The 15,152-nt window shown below is 41.7% G+C and overlaps 9 protein-coding genes across 9 annotated transcripts; 4 read left to right on the plus strand and 5 right to left on the minus strand.

The window, feature by feature from the left end:
* Nucleotides 1–473: 473 nt before the first annotated feature.
* Nucleotides 474–1,493, plus strand: NEMIN01_1761 (uncharacterized protein; the record flags this gene model as incomplete). Its single annotated transcript, XM_051477703.1, has 1 exon — nt 474–1,493. The coding sequence occupies one exon, from the start codon at nt 474–476 to the stop codon at nt 1,491–1,493; it is 1,020 nt and encodes a 339-aa protein (XP_051333663.1).
* A 296-nt stretch (nt 1,494–1,789) lies between these two features.
* On the plus strand, nt 1,790–2,266 carry NEMIN01_1762 (uncharacterized protein; the record flags this gene model as incomplete). Its single annotated transcript, XM_051477704.1, has 1 exon — nt 1,790–2,266. The coding sequence occupies one exon, from the start codon at nt 1,790–1,792 to the stop codon at nt 2,264–2,266; it is 477 nt and encodes a 158-aa protein (XP_051333664.1).
* An 89-nt stretch (nt 2,267–2,355) lies between these two features.
* NEMIN01_1763 (mitochondrial import inner membrane translocase subunit TIM50) lies at nt 2,356–3,234 on the minus strand (the record flags this gene model as incomplete). Its single annotated transcript, XM_051477705.1, has 1 exon — nt 2,356–3,234. The coding sequence occupies one exon, from the start codon at nt 3,232–3,234 to the stop codon at nt 2,356–2,358; it is 879 nt and encodes a 292-aa protein (XP_051333665.1).
* Nucleotides 3,235–3,532: 298 nt separating this feature from the next.
* On the minus strand, nt 3,533–3,898 carry NEMIN01_1764 (uncharacterized protein; the record flags this gene model as incomplete). The annotated part of the gene is made up of 1 exon (XM_051477706.1): nt 3,533–3,898. One exon carries the CDS (start codon nt 3,896–3,898, stop codon nt 3,533–3,535), a length of 366 nt encoding a protein of 121 aa, XP_051333666.1.
* Nucleotides 3,899–3,919: 21 nt separating this feature from the next.
* NEMIN01_1765 (uncharacterized protein) lies at nt 3,920–6,058 on the minus strand (the record flags this gene model as incomplete). The annotated part of the gene is made up of 1 exon (XM_051477707.1): nt 3,920–6,058. The coding sequence occupies one exon, from the start codon at nt 6,056–6,058 to the stop codon at nt 3,920–3,922; it is 2,139 nt and encodes a 712-aa protein (XP_051333667.1).
* A 34-nt stretch (nt 6,059–6,092) lies between these two features.
* Nucleotides 6,093–8,849, plus strand: NEMIN01_1766 (importin-7; the record flags this gene model as incomplete). The annotated part of the gene is made up of 1 exon (XM_051477708.1): nt 6,093–8,849. One exon carries the CDS (start codon nt 6,093–6,095, stop codon nt 8,847–8,849), a length of 2,757 nt encoding a protein of 918 aa, XP_051333668.1.
* A 366-nt stretch (nt 8,850–9,215) lies between these two features.
* Nucleotides 9,216–11,309, minus strand: NEMIN01_1767 (phosphatidylinositol 4-kinase B; the record flags this gene model as incomplete). Its single annotated transcript, XM_051477709.1, has 1 exon — nt 9,216–11,309. One exon carries the CDS (start codon nt 11,307–11,309, stop codon nt 9,216–9,218), a length of 2,094 nt encoding a protein of 697 aa, XP_051333669.1.
* Nucleotides 11,310–11,565: 256 nt separating this feature from the next.
* Nucleotides 11,566–12,075, minus strand: NEMIN01_1768 (uncharacterized protein; the record flags this gene model as incomplete). The annotated part of the gene is made up of 1 exon (XM_051477710.1): nt 11,566–12,075. One exon carries the CDS (start codon nt 12,073–12,075, stop codon nt 11,566–11,568), a length of 510 nt encoding a protein of 169 aa, XP_051333670.1.
* A 33-nt stretch (nt 12,076–12,108) lies between these two features.
* NEMIN01_1769 (uncharacterized protein) lies at nt 12,109–15,012 on the plus strand (the record flags this gene model as incomplete). Its single annotated transcript, XM_051477711.1, has 1 exon — nt 12,109–15,012. The coding sequence occupies one exon, from the start codon at nt 12,109–12,111 to the stop codon at nt 15,010–15,012; it is 2,904 nt and encodes a 967-aa protein (XP_051333671.1).
* Nucleotides 15,013–15,152: the final 140 nt, after the last annotated feature.

Below are 15,152 nucleotides of genomic sequence, written 5' to 3' on the forward strand. Positions count from 1 at the left end.
GAGAGGAAAATAAATAGAAATACTAGCAGAGGAGATAAGGGATGGAGAAGGAAGAAACATAGGAGGAATAAGCATCGACAGAGTGCTAGATAGGATGATATCTTCGCACGGTAAGGCTTTGTGCAATAGAAAGTCTTTAAATGAGCACAGGCTGGACAAGAATGCTCATTGCTCTCTCATTTTCGGTTGTAGTATGAAACAGATTAGAGGATTCATAGACAGCGCTGAAACATATTCTCGGGTTATATCTGGATGATTGAACTACCAGTCAGTTATTAATTCTGATATATCGTTTGGTGCATATGCTGGTGTACCGTAGACATTGTTTGTCATTCTTTTTAGTGCGCATTTTCATTTATAATTACATGCCATAAGTATTTTGCAATTTCATTTTATTTTTATTTGCGTACAATTTCACTTTTTCTGCGTTCTCCATTATATTTTATTTTTTAAAGTGTACTTCTATTCTCGTAATGACCATTCGGCCGATTAAGAAGATTAAAGTGGAGCAAGAAAATGAGCAGCCGGTGAATGAAGACCCTTTTCACGGACTGTCCACTATTCCGGAAATCTTAAACATGGCATACGCTCAGGAGGTGGAGACAAGATACATCTCCGTCATTGAGACCATCATTCTCAGGCTGAACTCAGAGGAAAGCGAGAAAATATGGATATACGGGCCCAAGAAAATAACAGACCACATCACAGCGGTAGTTGCCAACGTAACTGCCAGATCGCTGGATGCGCTCGTTAAAAAGATATCGTACGACATAGAAAACATCCATCTCTTCGATCTTTCATCGAATAGTCTGAAGAAAACGCGGTCCATCCTGTACAGAGTCCTGGAGAAAACAAATCCCCTGGGAATGGCAAAAAGCAAATTTATTTTCCAAATACCGAGAGTGGCAGATATGATGAAACTAGACAAAAGAATAGTAAGCAGAATGGACGGGATAAAAGCGTACGTTAAAGAGCTGCAGGAGAACGCGTACATCAAGATTTTCAGCAGAGTGATAGAAGTGCTAAAGGAGAAAGAGGAAGAGTATGGGAAGAAGTCTGTTTCCTTCGACTTTCCAAGGATAAACAGTAACTTGGAGGAGTTTGTGCACTTCTCGTATCTCATGGATAATTCGTACGAGGGGATGTCTCTCCGCTTTTTCAAGTACATCTACGATGTAAAAGAGCCCAATCCGTATAAGCTCCTCAACTCCATCCACCTGATTATTCTCATGGCTGCGACAATAAAGAGAGTGACTCTGTGCAGCGTCTACGAGGAGTTTGAAAGAAGAGTAAACAATGTTCCGCATTTCAAAAAAATATCCAAGGACACGGTGTTCAGAAGACTGACCGATCTGATGTCGCTGGGGCTGATAGCCAGAGGATACTTTACAAGCGATAGACTGGAGCTAGAGGCAGAGATTCTGTCAAGAGACGAGGTATATCTTAAAGTTATGCTGGAGAGAGTGAAGAAGTACTGGACAAAACAGATATAATTAATAAATAGATACAGTTTTATTGAACAAATACGTACACAGAGTATTTTCAGATACAGTTTGCATTCTCTGATTATGAGTAGAAGGCCATCAATTATGGCTCGGTGATGATGGGATAAACTATCTACAATAGCAATCTAAGACCGATAAGAACGCATTTATGTAGTGTTCTGGAGTTACAGCAGCGAGTTATCTCATCTGTCTGGCTATTCTTAGTCTCTGTTGATGCTTATTTTCTGCGTGTTTTTGGGGTGTAATCGGATGGTTTAAGCGGACGAGAGTGAAAAATTTTAAAAATGGAAAATACGGCAAAACAGCCACTTGCACACTTTCTAGAAAACAGGAACTTCCCAGCGAGCAAAAAGTGCCAGAAAAAGAAAAGACAGAGCACAGCAGAAGAACAGCCAAAGGACAGCTTGATTATTGTAGACGGCAAAGTAGTAATGAACGAAGGAAATGCTGGCTCAAAAGCAGAGGTCATAGAAGACCGAATTACCGCATTTTCATACGGAAGACAGCACAGTGCCAGAAGTAGATGGACAAAAGAAGAGACAATTCTCTTCTACAGGGCGCTCTCTTTGTGCGGTACTGATTTTACGTTGCTGGAGAGAGTGTTTACAGATAAAACAAGAAAGCAAATAAAAAACAAATTCACAAATGAAGAAAAAACACAGCCCGAAAGAATCAGCCAAGTCCTCCTGCTCCCAAAGAAGTTCAAAAGAGAAGACTTGGAAGCCCTAAAAAAAGAGTACACAGAAGTAAAACAAATATAGCACAAGCAAGCGAAGAATGAAAGCGAAAGAAAAAGCAAAATAAAATACCATCTATTGTATAAATCTGCTGTTAGATGTCTAACTGTCTATCATTTATTTTTACTCCCTATCTTATCTATTCTCATCTGATTTTCTATATACTCCTTTGCCACTTCGTACTCTTCTATTCTCTTCCTGTTTATTCTTTCTGCGTATTCCTCAGCTGCGTTTGGGTTTTTAAACAAAATGTACTGCCTTTTTAATGGATAGAGTGTTTTTCTGTCTTCTTCGTACTTTTTTGTGAATGGCTTGTTTTTGTACGACTGTATTGTGCCTGTGAAGTCCTCTGGACTGATCTGCTTCAGGTTTAGTAGAAAGTCTAGTAGACTCATCAGATCATTGGACGTATTGAATCCATCCCATTTATCAACTGACAGATCGTTTTCGCTCTCTGATTTACTTCGCACTCTTATTAAGCTGTTCAGGTTTCTGTTCAAAGCTTTCAAATTCAGCTTGTCTCTGTTGGGTACGTGCATTCTGTACTTTATGCACCCGTATGGATCTAGTTTCAGCAGGATCTCGTTCGTCATTTCGTTCGGAAGTGATGATATTCCTACAATTTCGTACTCGTTTGAGAGCTGGAAAAGAAAGGCTTCTGCGTTTGGCCTTATCTTGTACTCGTACCCGAGGATTGCGAATGACCATGTTTTGCTCAGCAAAATGTCTTCAATGTCTATAAGAACAGTGGGCAGCTTGTTTTCGCCCTGTTCAGGAAGTTCTTCGCCGCGCAGTTTATCAGCAAACCCAATTTTGTACATTTCGCTCAGCACTCTTCCTCCTGTTTTGCTTCTGAAAAATAGGCCAGAGAGCAATAGTGCACCGATCCCTAGCGAATATTTAGGCATTTTCATTGTACTCCTGGCGTGGATATCAGCAATGGAATACTTCGCAGGCAGATACTCCAGAAAATACTTCTTCAACGCTCCCATAAAAAAATATTAAAAGATGGCAAGTATAAGCAAGGATAGAAAAATGAAAAAGTGCAATGAATATTTCACAAACTAGAAGATTGCACAAGAGAAACAAAGAGAACAGATGTAGATGGTAAAGATAAATGAACAGCTGTAAAATAAGAGATAGTTACGAAATAATCATGTGTTTAGTAGATGGGATAGCTCTTCTAGTGGAATAGCAGTAGAACAGTAACAGAGAAAGAAATAAAAATAAAACACAAAATAATTTATTACCGTACATAAACAAGCCAAATGACCAGGAGACCGGAAACATTTATTCTTCCTTCTTTATTATCCCGTTATAGAACATTTTGAAGTACTTGGACTTTCCTTTTGCCTTGTTTGTGAGCTCGCTCATTTCCTCTTCCTTCTCTTTTATGTACTCCAAAAGCACATTCACATCGCTATCTTTGTTTTGTGTATATTTTACAAGCTCGTCTGACACCAGCAGCTCTCCCTTTATCGTATTTACAGTTTTTTCTATGCTGCTTATGACCGCCTTGTTGATCTGCGGTATTTCTGTTTCTATGTCGTAGCTGTGCCTGTAGAGACCATCTGCGACGTCTCTCATCTGGTTTATCAGCTGAATTATGGAATTGCTCAAATCGTCTGCTCTTTTTCTTCTTTCATCTTCTGGCATAAATATTTTTGTTAATTTTGCTCATTTATTTTTCACTCTCTCCCGCAGCCTCCTGAGCATCTGCTCTTCTTCTCTTGTGGCTCTGGACACGTCTAGTATCCTATCTACATCTTCGCTGTCTACCAGCACTCCTTCGACTAGCATTTTTATCTTCCGCACTTTCTTTTCTACTTCCGTTGTCTTGAGAACTTTTATGCTTTTGTAAAACACAGTTATATACTCCAGCATGCTTTTTACCTCCTTGATGGACGACCTTGTAAATGCTTTTTCTTTTATTTTCGAAGAGAATATTTCCAGTGTTTCATTTACAACAGTGCTGAGAATGGGCGTGTCTACTAGGTGCGCAAACGACTTGTTCATTAGCTCAACTGTCTCTTCTGATTTGTACTCATCCAGGTACTTATCCAATTTCTTAACTAGGTGTGCCATCTCATTGTTGAGTATGCTTCTATTCCTCGCGCCTTCTTCCTTGTTCAGCTGGCTGATTATTTTGCTAATACTCTTCTCATTTCCACACTTGCTAGTTAATTTCTTGTAGAATGTTTTTATGCAGAGGTACAAATTGAGATGCAAGCTGGTTCCCAAATAAGGAGCATACTTTGTGCTGAATATCGAGTTCATCAGAAGAGTAAACCCATGGATTTGTGTCTGGTATATCTGATCAGCCACTTTGCTGCTGTAAGACAGCTTATTACACCGCATGGATATTCTACTACACACGGCCATGTACTTGAAAACGCTTTCTAACGGTGATCTAAGCTGTGTGAGCACTTCTCCATTTATCTTGTACTTTAGCGAGCTTTTTCCCGAGCTAACTGCCTTAATCAGCCCGTTCACTATTAAGTTCATGCTTTCCATCTCTCTTCCAAGGAGCTCGTCTTCGGACAGAGAGAGCACAGAATATTTGCATATTTTATCGCGCACATCAGGCAGGATATACGACACTCTCTCTTTAATTATTGCTCCGTGCGATAGAACGGTTTCTACCGTTATGAGATATTCCACAGGATCGCTTATCGAAGCAATGCTACTTCCCACGGGAGAAAAGAGTCTTTTAAAAAGATGCCGCACTACTTCGTATATCTCTGCAATAATGTTGCTGCTACTCGGCTGTCCTGGTGCAATGTACTGGTTGTTTATGAATATGTCTTTGATCATTTCCACTTTTTCTTCTATGTGCTCTTGCAAAGTGTCTAAATATTTTGCTAGATCGTGCAGAGCGTTCTCTTTAAGCAGGTCAATCTCTGTAACGATCATAGAGGGAAACTCAGGCATGGCTTTGTCGTTATTTACCAGATAGTCGATCGGATACGAGGTGTTTCCAAGCACACAGCACACACTAGCATATTTTTTAGCCAGTTCGTGGTTCCCGCTCGAAATGCAGCTGTTGTAGCTGGACATCGCAAGAGAAAGCAGGTCTTTTTTGTACCCATCAAGCCTTTCTTGCATACTATCAGAGACAGCGGCACTCTCACCGCCCTCTACGCCATCATGTAAAACATTAGCACTGTTTGCACTAGTGTTTCCGTTATTATTTCCGTTGTATAAGCTATTTTTATCGTCATTTTTGCTGCTTTCACTCTTTACACTATTTCCATTATTACTGTCATTTTTGCTATTTCCGCCGTTACTATTGCCATTGCTATGACTGAATGGATTAAGACTTTTTATGGCATGTGTAATGGATGACCCTATCGAGCCATCCGTGCTTTTTCTCTTGTGGTTCGCATACTTATTGCTTCCTGTCAGCAGATCTACAAACTCGGCTATTTCCTGAAGTCTCGTTTCTTTCTCTGTTTCTGCTATCTCCATCAGCGTATTCTTCTCCACTGCTGTAAAGTACGAGATAAACCTATTCCTTTTAAGGAAGGCATCCCTCTCTTTGCACACTCTTATGAATTCATTGCTGTACTTCGACAATTCAATCGACGATAGAGAGTTGCTGATCTCCTCTATTTTGCTCCTGTCAGAGTAATACACCTTCTTCTCTTTCAGCTCTGTTTCCTTGTATGCCAAGGCGTCCTTTATTGTCTCGAGCTCTTTTTTTATCTTGTCGCACGTGCTCCCCTCTTTCCTCCTGCACTCTTCGTACAGCTCCTCGAGAAACTCTTTTATTTCGAACCCTTCCTCTTTGAATCTCTCCACGCTAAAGCAATTCATTCGTAAATATGAAAAAATTTACCCCCTACTATTAATGACACTAAAGCCCGAAGTAAATTTACTAAGAGAGTGCGTTAGAATGACAATGCAGCCAGACATAAACATAAAAAAAAGAGCAGAAAAAGAGCTCGAGGAAATCAGCAGAAGGCCAGGGTTCCTCACCACCCTCCTCGAGCTGTCTGCCAGCGACGCAGATGCCTCCGTTAGAATGTTCACAGCCCTCTACTTCAGAAGATATCTGGAAAAGTTCTGGAGTGTCGACGGCTTTGACAAGGCATCGATCATCAAAGAGTTCCCGTACATCCTGCACACAGCCTCAAAAGAAGGGGAAAAACAGCTCCTGGTTTCTCTGCAGTTTATTCTGAAAAGCGAAGAGGTAGAGCAGTGGGCGCCCATCATAAAAAAAACAGAAGAGCTCGTTAAAAGCGCCGATCCCTCTGCTGTGATGATAGGGCTAAAAATACTGAACAAAATCGTCCTGGGCTTCATAGAGGAGTACAAAGCAGAAAAAGAGTTTGAAATGCTCTTTGATCCCGTGGGAGACACTCTGCTGAACATCATCGTAACGTCGGTGAAAACAGCAAACGCAGAGATGGCAGCGTTTGCAATGAAGGTGCTTGGGCACTCCTGCGAGAGCTACATGCTCCCCAATGTCTTCAAACAGCCCGTGTTCGTGCAGAACCTCATCTCTGTGGTAGATCTCACCATTACCTCTCTATTTGCATCTGCGTCAGCGGTAAAGTGGTCCTGCATGGTCATTAACGGGCTCATCAAAAAAACGAAAAAGAAGAAAGACCTCCCATCGTTTGCCCTTTTTGAAAGATCCGATGTCCTCTCTCTGCTGTACAAGAAATCGGTTGAGATACTCACAGCATACGGAAAAGCAGGAAACTCTCCAAAAGTAGAAGCACAGGCGTTTGAGATGGTCCGCAACATCATTAGCAAGAGCGCAGGATGGGAGATAGTTAAAAATGACACACCGATGATCACCACACAGTTCATTCTCCCTGCAGTGTCGTTCACCGAAGAGATGGAAGACTCGTGGGACGCGTGTCAGATTGACTTTATGCGAGAAAACGAGGCAAGATACATAAAGAATGCAGCCACCCTTGCATCAGAGCTCTTCCTGGACATTGCCAAGAAAGCAAACAACTCTCCTGATAAGCAGCTATTTGAGTACCTTTTCAACGTGATCATTAACGAAATATCAGCATACACAGCGACACAGTCACCACCCGTTGAGGCAGTGAGAATGAGATACGGGGGCCTGTGCTTGTTCAAAATAGCAGGAAAGTACATCCGAAACAATGAAACCGTTTTTAGCATCATCATTAACGACATATCCGCACCGCACGCGATCATCAAGTACATAGCATTCTCCACGCTGCACCATCTGAGCTACTATGGGGGCATGCCAAAAGAGGTCCTTGATCCATTTATGGATGCAGTTAAGTCAAAGGATCTTGGAGTGGTCGTGGAAAGCGCGCTGTGTCTCCCGAATATCCTGGCCGTTGACTCAATGCAGGCCAAACTGAAGCAGTACATTCCAGAGTTCATCAGGCTTCTTCTAGACCTCTCGAACAGAATACAAATAGAAGCACTGGCTACAACACTGGAAGACGTCATCATGATGTGCGCTGAAGAGTCATCCACCATTGCCCCGGGAATTGCTGAAGCAATTTCAGGTTCGATAGTGTCTCTGCTCAAAGAATCAGCACAGGAGGGAGAGAATGGAGAAGAAGAGCCAGAGGAAAGATACGAAGTGATCGATGGATACATCAGAACCATCACAACTCTCATTGACTCAGTTGGAAAGTCCCCAGAGAGTGTTCTAGCCATCATGCAGCCTGTGCGCAAAATGATCATCACTGTGGGCACAGAGTACCCAGACTTCTTCCCAGATCTCTTCCCTCTCCTCGTGGTGGCCTCGTACAACCTGAAGAGCGTTGATGGCCTCTACGAAATACTTGAGATCATCCTGAAGATGCCCATAGACGACATGGCCATATACATCAACGAGCTGTCGAGTGTTTTTGACAACTTTATAACGTACGGAAAAGAGGGAATGCTGAAGTACTTGCACGTTATTTTCTCGATTCTCTCGGAAATGATGCAGGGAATTATCACGGACTACGACTTCCCGTACCTCTGCAGAATAATTGAGAGCATTCTCCTCAACGCGTCAAGATTGCTGGGAGATAAGCTGGGAGAGTTCATTAAGGCAGCTGTTACTCTTGTTCTCTCAGACAGGGAAATGCTTGAATCATCTGCTGCGCTTATTTCTGCCATAGAGATAGTGCTGTGCTCTATCATTCTCATGCCCGGGCACACTATCTCGGCCCTCCACGAGCTGAAAGTAACGTCTTTTGTCTTTGGAAGCCTGGACAGCTCGTACAAAAAGTTCGAAAGAGTGCACGACCTGAAGCTTCTTCTTCTCTCCAGCGGGATACTCATCTCCCAGCAGGAGAAGAGCCTGCCCTCGGAAATATCCGTGGAAACTCTTATGAAAGTTTTTATATTCGCAATTGAGTCGTTCCCAGAGGCCCTTGCCAGAAGAGAAGCGCTGAAAAACGAGAATGAGCTCGATTACGAGGACGAAGAGAGCTATGGAGAAACAGAGTGCTTCGATGAAGACCCGTCATTTGAAACACCGCTGGATGCGATTGACCCATACGACTATGCTAGAAATATATGCAGTCTGGGGCCAGGGACCATCGTGGCAGGAGCGTGGAGCGCTCTCCCAGAAGAAGACAAACAGAATATTATAAAAATAATACGGCAGAAACAATAAAGAGAAATCAGCATGAAAAAGTAGTGTGATTTATCACAAATAAACAATAAACATAAACTAACAATATTTAACACAGTTGAAAACAATACTCTACAGTCTCAGCAAGTATACACTTTCTTTCTGAATTACCTTAGCAGATAAATGAGCCACTAAATCAGTAGATTATTCCTTTCAGAGTACCAACCTCCAGTTCTTCAATAAAATATTTGTATTTCTATCACTAACTGTCTTATCAAGCTGCATTCACCAATCAATAATCAATTAATCTATCTATCTATCACTATCAATCTATAACCGCTTACTCATATTCACTAAACTTCTGAATGTTCTGTATAATAATTTATTTATATTTCTTATTCTCAGATTCTATTTGCAGTATCCCTGCGTATAGTACTGCAGCGAGTCGTATATGTCTGTAAACACATTCTTCATGCCTCTGTCAACTATTTCTGATACGTGCTCGGAGAACTCTTCCACAGTCAGCCCAGGCTCGAACCTTTCCCTGAGAGAGTGCACAGATGCTTGGCTTATCGTTAATATTCCTCCCGACTTCGATACGCTTTCTACCAGAATTATGATGTGGTCCATGTTCTTGCGAAGAGACAGAAACCCCTTTAAAAACTCTTCTTTAAATCGGCTCATCCTCTCTTTTCCTGCTATCTCTGCATACTCCACAGAGAACTTGAACGGAGCCGACTCGACAGAGTAAAACCCTGGATGCGTGCCCAGAACAAAGCCAAAGTCTATGTGAAACAGCTCTCCTTTGCTGCCTATCAAAATGTTTCCATTGTGTCTGTCTTTTATCTGCAGGATATACGAAACAAGAGAATACCCAACAAGGCTTCTAAAAAACAGCTCTCGAGCACTCTCTAAGTCACTCCCCCATGTGTCTTTGTAGTACTCCATGATGCTCTGGCTGTACCCCGGGCCTTTTTCCTTTATCTGTTTTTTTATTTGGTGGATGGACTTTGCTCCGAGAATTGTTTCTATTATTCCCGAGTCTCTTCCCGTGACGAGTGTTTTGTACGGGTTTAATAATAAATCTATTCCATCGTTCTTCCATATGCTCTCTATTATCCGAAGTATCTGCGAAGTAAGCTGCTCCTGTTTCATATCTGACCCTGTTTTGACTATTATTGAATTTAGCGCCCATCCATCCATCTCTTTGTACGGCGACTTCCTTCGAGCTTCTTTTTCTGCATCTTCCCACTCTTCTATTTTATTTCCTTTTGTGGTAATGTACTGCGGAGTGTGCATGTTGTATATTTTTCGGATCACTCTTGTTTTTATTGCAAGAATGTCCAGATCCACGTGCGCACTGTTGTCCAGCTCCTTCAGCCCGCTGAGTATTCGAATGGCTGTTTTGAAGATCCTTTCTTTTGTTTCCTGTTTTCCGTCTGTGCTTTCGTTTTCCACCTCTTTGAAAAGCATCGGCGATTTATTTTGCTCAATTGATCGGACAATTTTGTTTCCCTCTTCCTGCGCAGACTCATAGACCAGCATAAAAGGCGCGCGTGTGGCAGAGTCGAGAGTCTTTGATAGCTCTACCGAAAGCGTAAGAATGCTCCTGTGAGAAACTCCATCGCACAGAATCGCCATGCATATTGGCTCGGGCAGATACAAATTCATCAGGTTCAGCTCTGTAATCAGGGCCTGCTCCCTCATTCCCTTGGCTATCGGTATCAGCGAGTTGGAAATGGTGTTTAATTTGCTGATGAAATTTGCCTCTTTTGACTCTCTAGATAACCTAGCTAGTGATCTTTCTGCTTCGTTCTTGTACTGGACGCGTCTCTTACCGTATGCCATGTTCGTCTCGGCTGTGTCCAAAAGAAACTCGTGCTGCACTGCATCTGTAACTGCTGCCAGCCCTGAAAGCAGAGCAGCAATCGCTGCCTTTATCGATACTTTTCTTGTTTCTTTCTTTTTTTTCTCTTTTTTAACGGGCAAAGAGTAGAACTGTTTTTGCTGGTGCAGCATGTGCTCGGTGCTGGGAGACAGCCCTACTTTGGATCCGTACGTCATTCGGAGATACTGCGTGTACAAAGTGCTCTTTATCTTGTACTCTTTTATCTTTTTTCCAGGGAGTGCTCCGTGGATGATTATTGACTCTGAAAAATCCATGCATATTCTGTATCTCTCGTGGGAAGAAGGAAAAGAATCAGCCACAGAGACAGAGTACATCGACAGAATGGTGGCAAAGTGTCTGTCTGTCTTGGATATCTTGTGAAGCATTCTGAAGATAGGCCTGTTCCACAGACTTCCATCCTCTACGAGCATAAGATGGAAAAGCTGGGGATAGTAAGTAATGGCTTCTTTCTTTCTTGTTTTGAGAATGTTGTAGCACATGTATTGGTGTATTGATCTCTCCTTGTATCTTGCCAAGCACGTGAGTGCCATCCAAAACGCAAAGTATTCAGAGTCAAACACGTTCTTAAGCCAGCTCTGCTTCTCCTGAACCATTATTAAAAAGTAATTCAAACAAAGCCAGCTAATGTTTATTTTTATCCAGAAAATAATTTATTGGCACTGTAGGAGGCACCAGCAAACTATTTCAGATGGTAAGATATTGGAGACTTAGTAAAATGGTATAAGTATGGTAATTTCATGAAGGAGCTACAACATCATGTCTGATGTAATAAAAGTCAATAAGAGAATTGGTCTGAAGATAATTTGGTGGTTTATTTAGTAAATACTACAGGGCAATGTAATGGTATCGCTATTTGCTTAGTAATGATACTAGTTCTTCTATCCTAGTGCTGGGAATATGCTCCATAGCATGTGCTACATCTGTTTCTGAGAGTGCTCCATTTATTTTTGCAAAAATAACGGTATTTCGGAAGTATCCTTTGCAAATACACATTGTCCCATTCGGGTACTCTTTTGTGTACGCAACAGGTGTGTCTTTTGCTTCTATTTGTAGCTTGCTAATTAAAATGGATATGGCTGTGATGGCATCTGTGAATAGCTCGATTGTGCTGGCTTCTTTTTGGAGCAGGTTTATTTGGAGTTTGTACGAGAATCTGTCGTGCGGTTTTATTATTTCCGTTAAAACTGTCTCCAGATCACTTTGGAGGGCAGATAGGTCTTCTGCTGGCTCTACTTCTACTTTTGGCAATGGATTGCTGTTTATGCTGAGCGAGTATATGCCCTTTGTGCTTCCTGTGTAGACTATCGACAGAAGAGAGTCCTCGGACTTGTCTCTTTCTCCAAGTATGTCTACTCTCATAATAATAAAAAGTAAGTTTTTTTTTGAGACATCATGAAGGGCTTCTTTCTAGAGAGAATAAGCCAGTCGCCTGCCATCAAGTGCGCAGGATGCGTTAAAGAAGGCGCGTATGTAGTGTACGATGACACTGTTGAATTTCTGGGAACAGAGAATGTCCTCAAATTAAACAGCCAAATCGAATGGGCTGTGTCAAATAGCGAAGAGGTATTTGTGATACTGAGCACAGGCATATGCACAATAAAAAACATGAAAGTATCGAATATAGTGCAAATGGACCTGGAGAATGTTGCAGTAAAAGAGGCGTGGCTTAAAAACTCAAAAATATTTATTCTTGTAGATAACGAAGTGTTGATCTACAACATAAAAACACAGAAAATGCACAGATACAATCCGTATGGGCACCAGATAGTGGATATGTCCGTGGACTATTCAAAGGACACAGAGTTTATTCTTCTTTTGTCGTCGCATGACGGAAGAGTAGTGCGCACCATCGGAATAAACAGCACACTTGAAGAAATAGGCCAAGTGTCTGTGTCTAAGAAAGTGTACAGAATATGCAGCACACCGAATAAGGGGTTTCTAGCAGTGGAAAAAGAGAGACTGCTTTTGTACTCAGACACAGCGCAGCCAACAGGCGCAAACAGCTCAATGATCAGCAACGTAAAGAGCATGTGTTTTGGCGGGCCCTTGGTCAGAGCGATCTCCATACTGTCTGAAGACAAGTGTGCTCTGAGTATGCTAACGGATGAAATATGTATGCTCAGTTTGAGCGATTTTGTTGTAACGGGATACATCAATGCCAATGGAATAATCAGCGAGTACATCGTAAGAAATGGCGAGTGTGCGTATGTATACAACAGAAGAGGAGAGATGGGGGTGCTAGAAGACGGAAAAATCCGAAGAATCCGAAAAGGAAGTAAAATAAAAAATATAAAGGTATTTGAAGAGTACGGCACTACGCCTGTATATGCCCTAAAAGAAGAAGGAAACGGAAATGCCATCGCAAAGATCGAAAGAAGAAGGAAAAAGACAGAGTGCGGAAGAGTGGAGATAGAAGGTGCTCCAAGACAGATAAAGAGCAGCGGATCAACCATTCTTGTGGAGTACAAAGACAGAATGGAAATACTGTTCTACAAAGAAGATGTAAAGTATAAAGAAAGCGTGAAAGTATGGGGAGACATGGCAGTCTGTGCTGTCTATGACAAAGGCGTATACTTCATGAGCAGAACAGGAGTAATAGGAAGACACGAAGGAGGCAGTACGTATGAGCACTGCATGAGCTGCAGCTACCATAAGAAGACAGATAATGAAAATGAAGTATTTATCACACATTCTCACAGTAATCATGATAATATTGCCAGTAATGGAAATAATAACAGCAACAACATAGTAGTATGTGCTGACATGTACGAGAGCGAGTTAGTGTTCTGTACGGTGGATGGCGTGTACACTTGGGACTATCTGGAGAGCAAAGTTAAGTATTTGGGAAAGTACATGGCTATTTCACTGTGCATTTACAAACACAGGATTATAATAGGAGAAGAGTCTAGCACAACGGTTTTGTTCACTAAGTCAAATGCATCCCACACTCTATCAATTGCAGGAAGAAGAGTCCTTCCCATCAATGAGACGGAGTATCTATTGCACAAGTACGACGGCAGCCTTTGGTGTGTCTCCGGTGCCAATAAGTACAATGTGCACACAGGATCTGTTATCATAAAAAATATTTTATACGAGAACAACTCGGTGCTGATCAATACAACCAACAGCACAATAGTGGTGCACACGAATAGAATGGGAGTAGTGCAGGCTGAATACATAGAGAACATTGGATCGCATGGAGTAGCCTGTTTTTCCATGGAGAACCGCTTAATTGTATATTCTCCCGATAAAAATACTCACTATCTAGTATTTTATGCATTAGCAGATAGCAAGAACAGCCACGCAAAAGAGAGTGAGTATGTAAGCACAGACACTCTGTACAAGGAAGACATCCTGGACTTTGTACCTCTGGACGGGTGTATGGTTATTCTCTCAAGCAAAGATAGAAAAATTGGAACAGCAGAGGATGTCTCACTGGAAACTGAACAGAGCATTTATGTTAAACTGTACTGCGGTACAGCCCTTCTGGATGTAGTATCGTATGATAATGTGTACGGTGTGCATGCAATGAGGATGCAAAGCCGAATAGTCATGGGAGTAAATACAATGAGTGGGTTTGCCCTAGTTTTGCTGGAAGTAAAAAATGATAAAATAGCAGAAATATCGAGAATATCAACAGAATCAGTGAATATCTTATCAATAAGCAGACAGAAGAGCGCGATATACTGCACAACAACAGACGGTCTAATGATATACACGGTATCTAACTCCAGGATAAAAAGAGCGCAGAGTGTTGTACAGCCAGTAGATGCAAAGTATCAGATAAGCAGAGGACATCTGATAGAATGCGTGCTTTCACAGATAAAAATGTACGGGTTGGATGCAGAAAGCAAACTGCCAGTCAACATGGCATCCGTATACATCGACAGAATGAAAAGCAATCACAAGTCGCTGGGCCTGTTTAATAGCGAATATTCTCTATTGGGATACACGCACGAAGAAGGCGGCTCTGTTTCTGTGCTGCACACATCTGACAACCACTGCAGAAAACTTCTATCTGTATCGCTGCCGTCGGGAGTGGTGAAAATAGAAAGAGTATCGCTATCTTTGATAGAAAGATCAGATACGCTATTCATCCTTACAGAGACTGGGGATATATACAGGGCAGCAATAGTCACTGATGAAGTGATCAGCGCACTTTCACTGAATATAGCACAGAATAACATGGTTCTGTTTACATCGGAGACATTTGTGTCTGTTGAGTCATTCAGTGATAGAAAAGCATCAGTCCATGCGTCGGAGGAGGTGGTGAATGCGCTGTCTGAGCTGCTATAGATTGCGCACTGACTGTATCAATAAAATATTAAAATCAAAATTATTGTTAAAATTTTCATCAAATATCAAGAGATTTAGCACTTATAAAATGATAGATCGTATTGTAGAGAATAGATGGGCGTGTAATAGCCGTAAGAAAA

Source organism: Nematocida minor, assembly GCF_024244105.1.
Source record: "Nematocida minor strain JUm1510 chromosome Unknown 7736, whole genome shotgun sequence".
In the NCBI taxonomy this organism is placed as follows: Eukaryota; Fungi; Microsporidia; genus Nematocida; species Nematocida minor.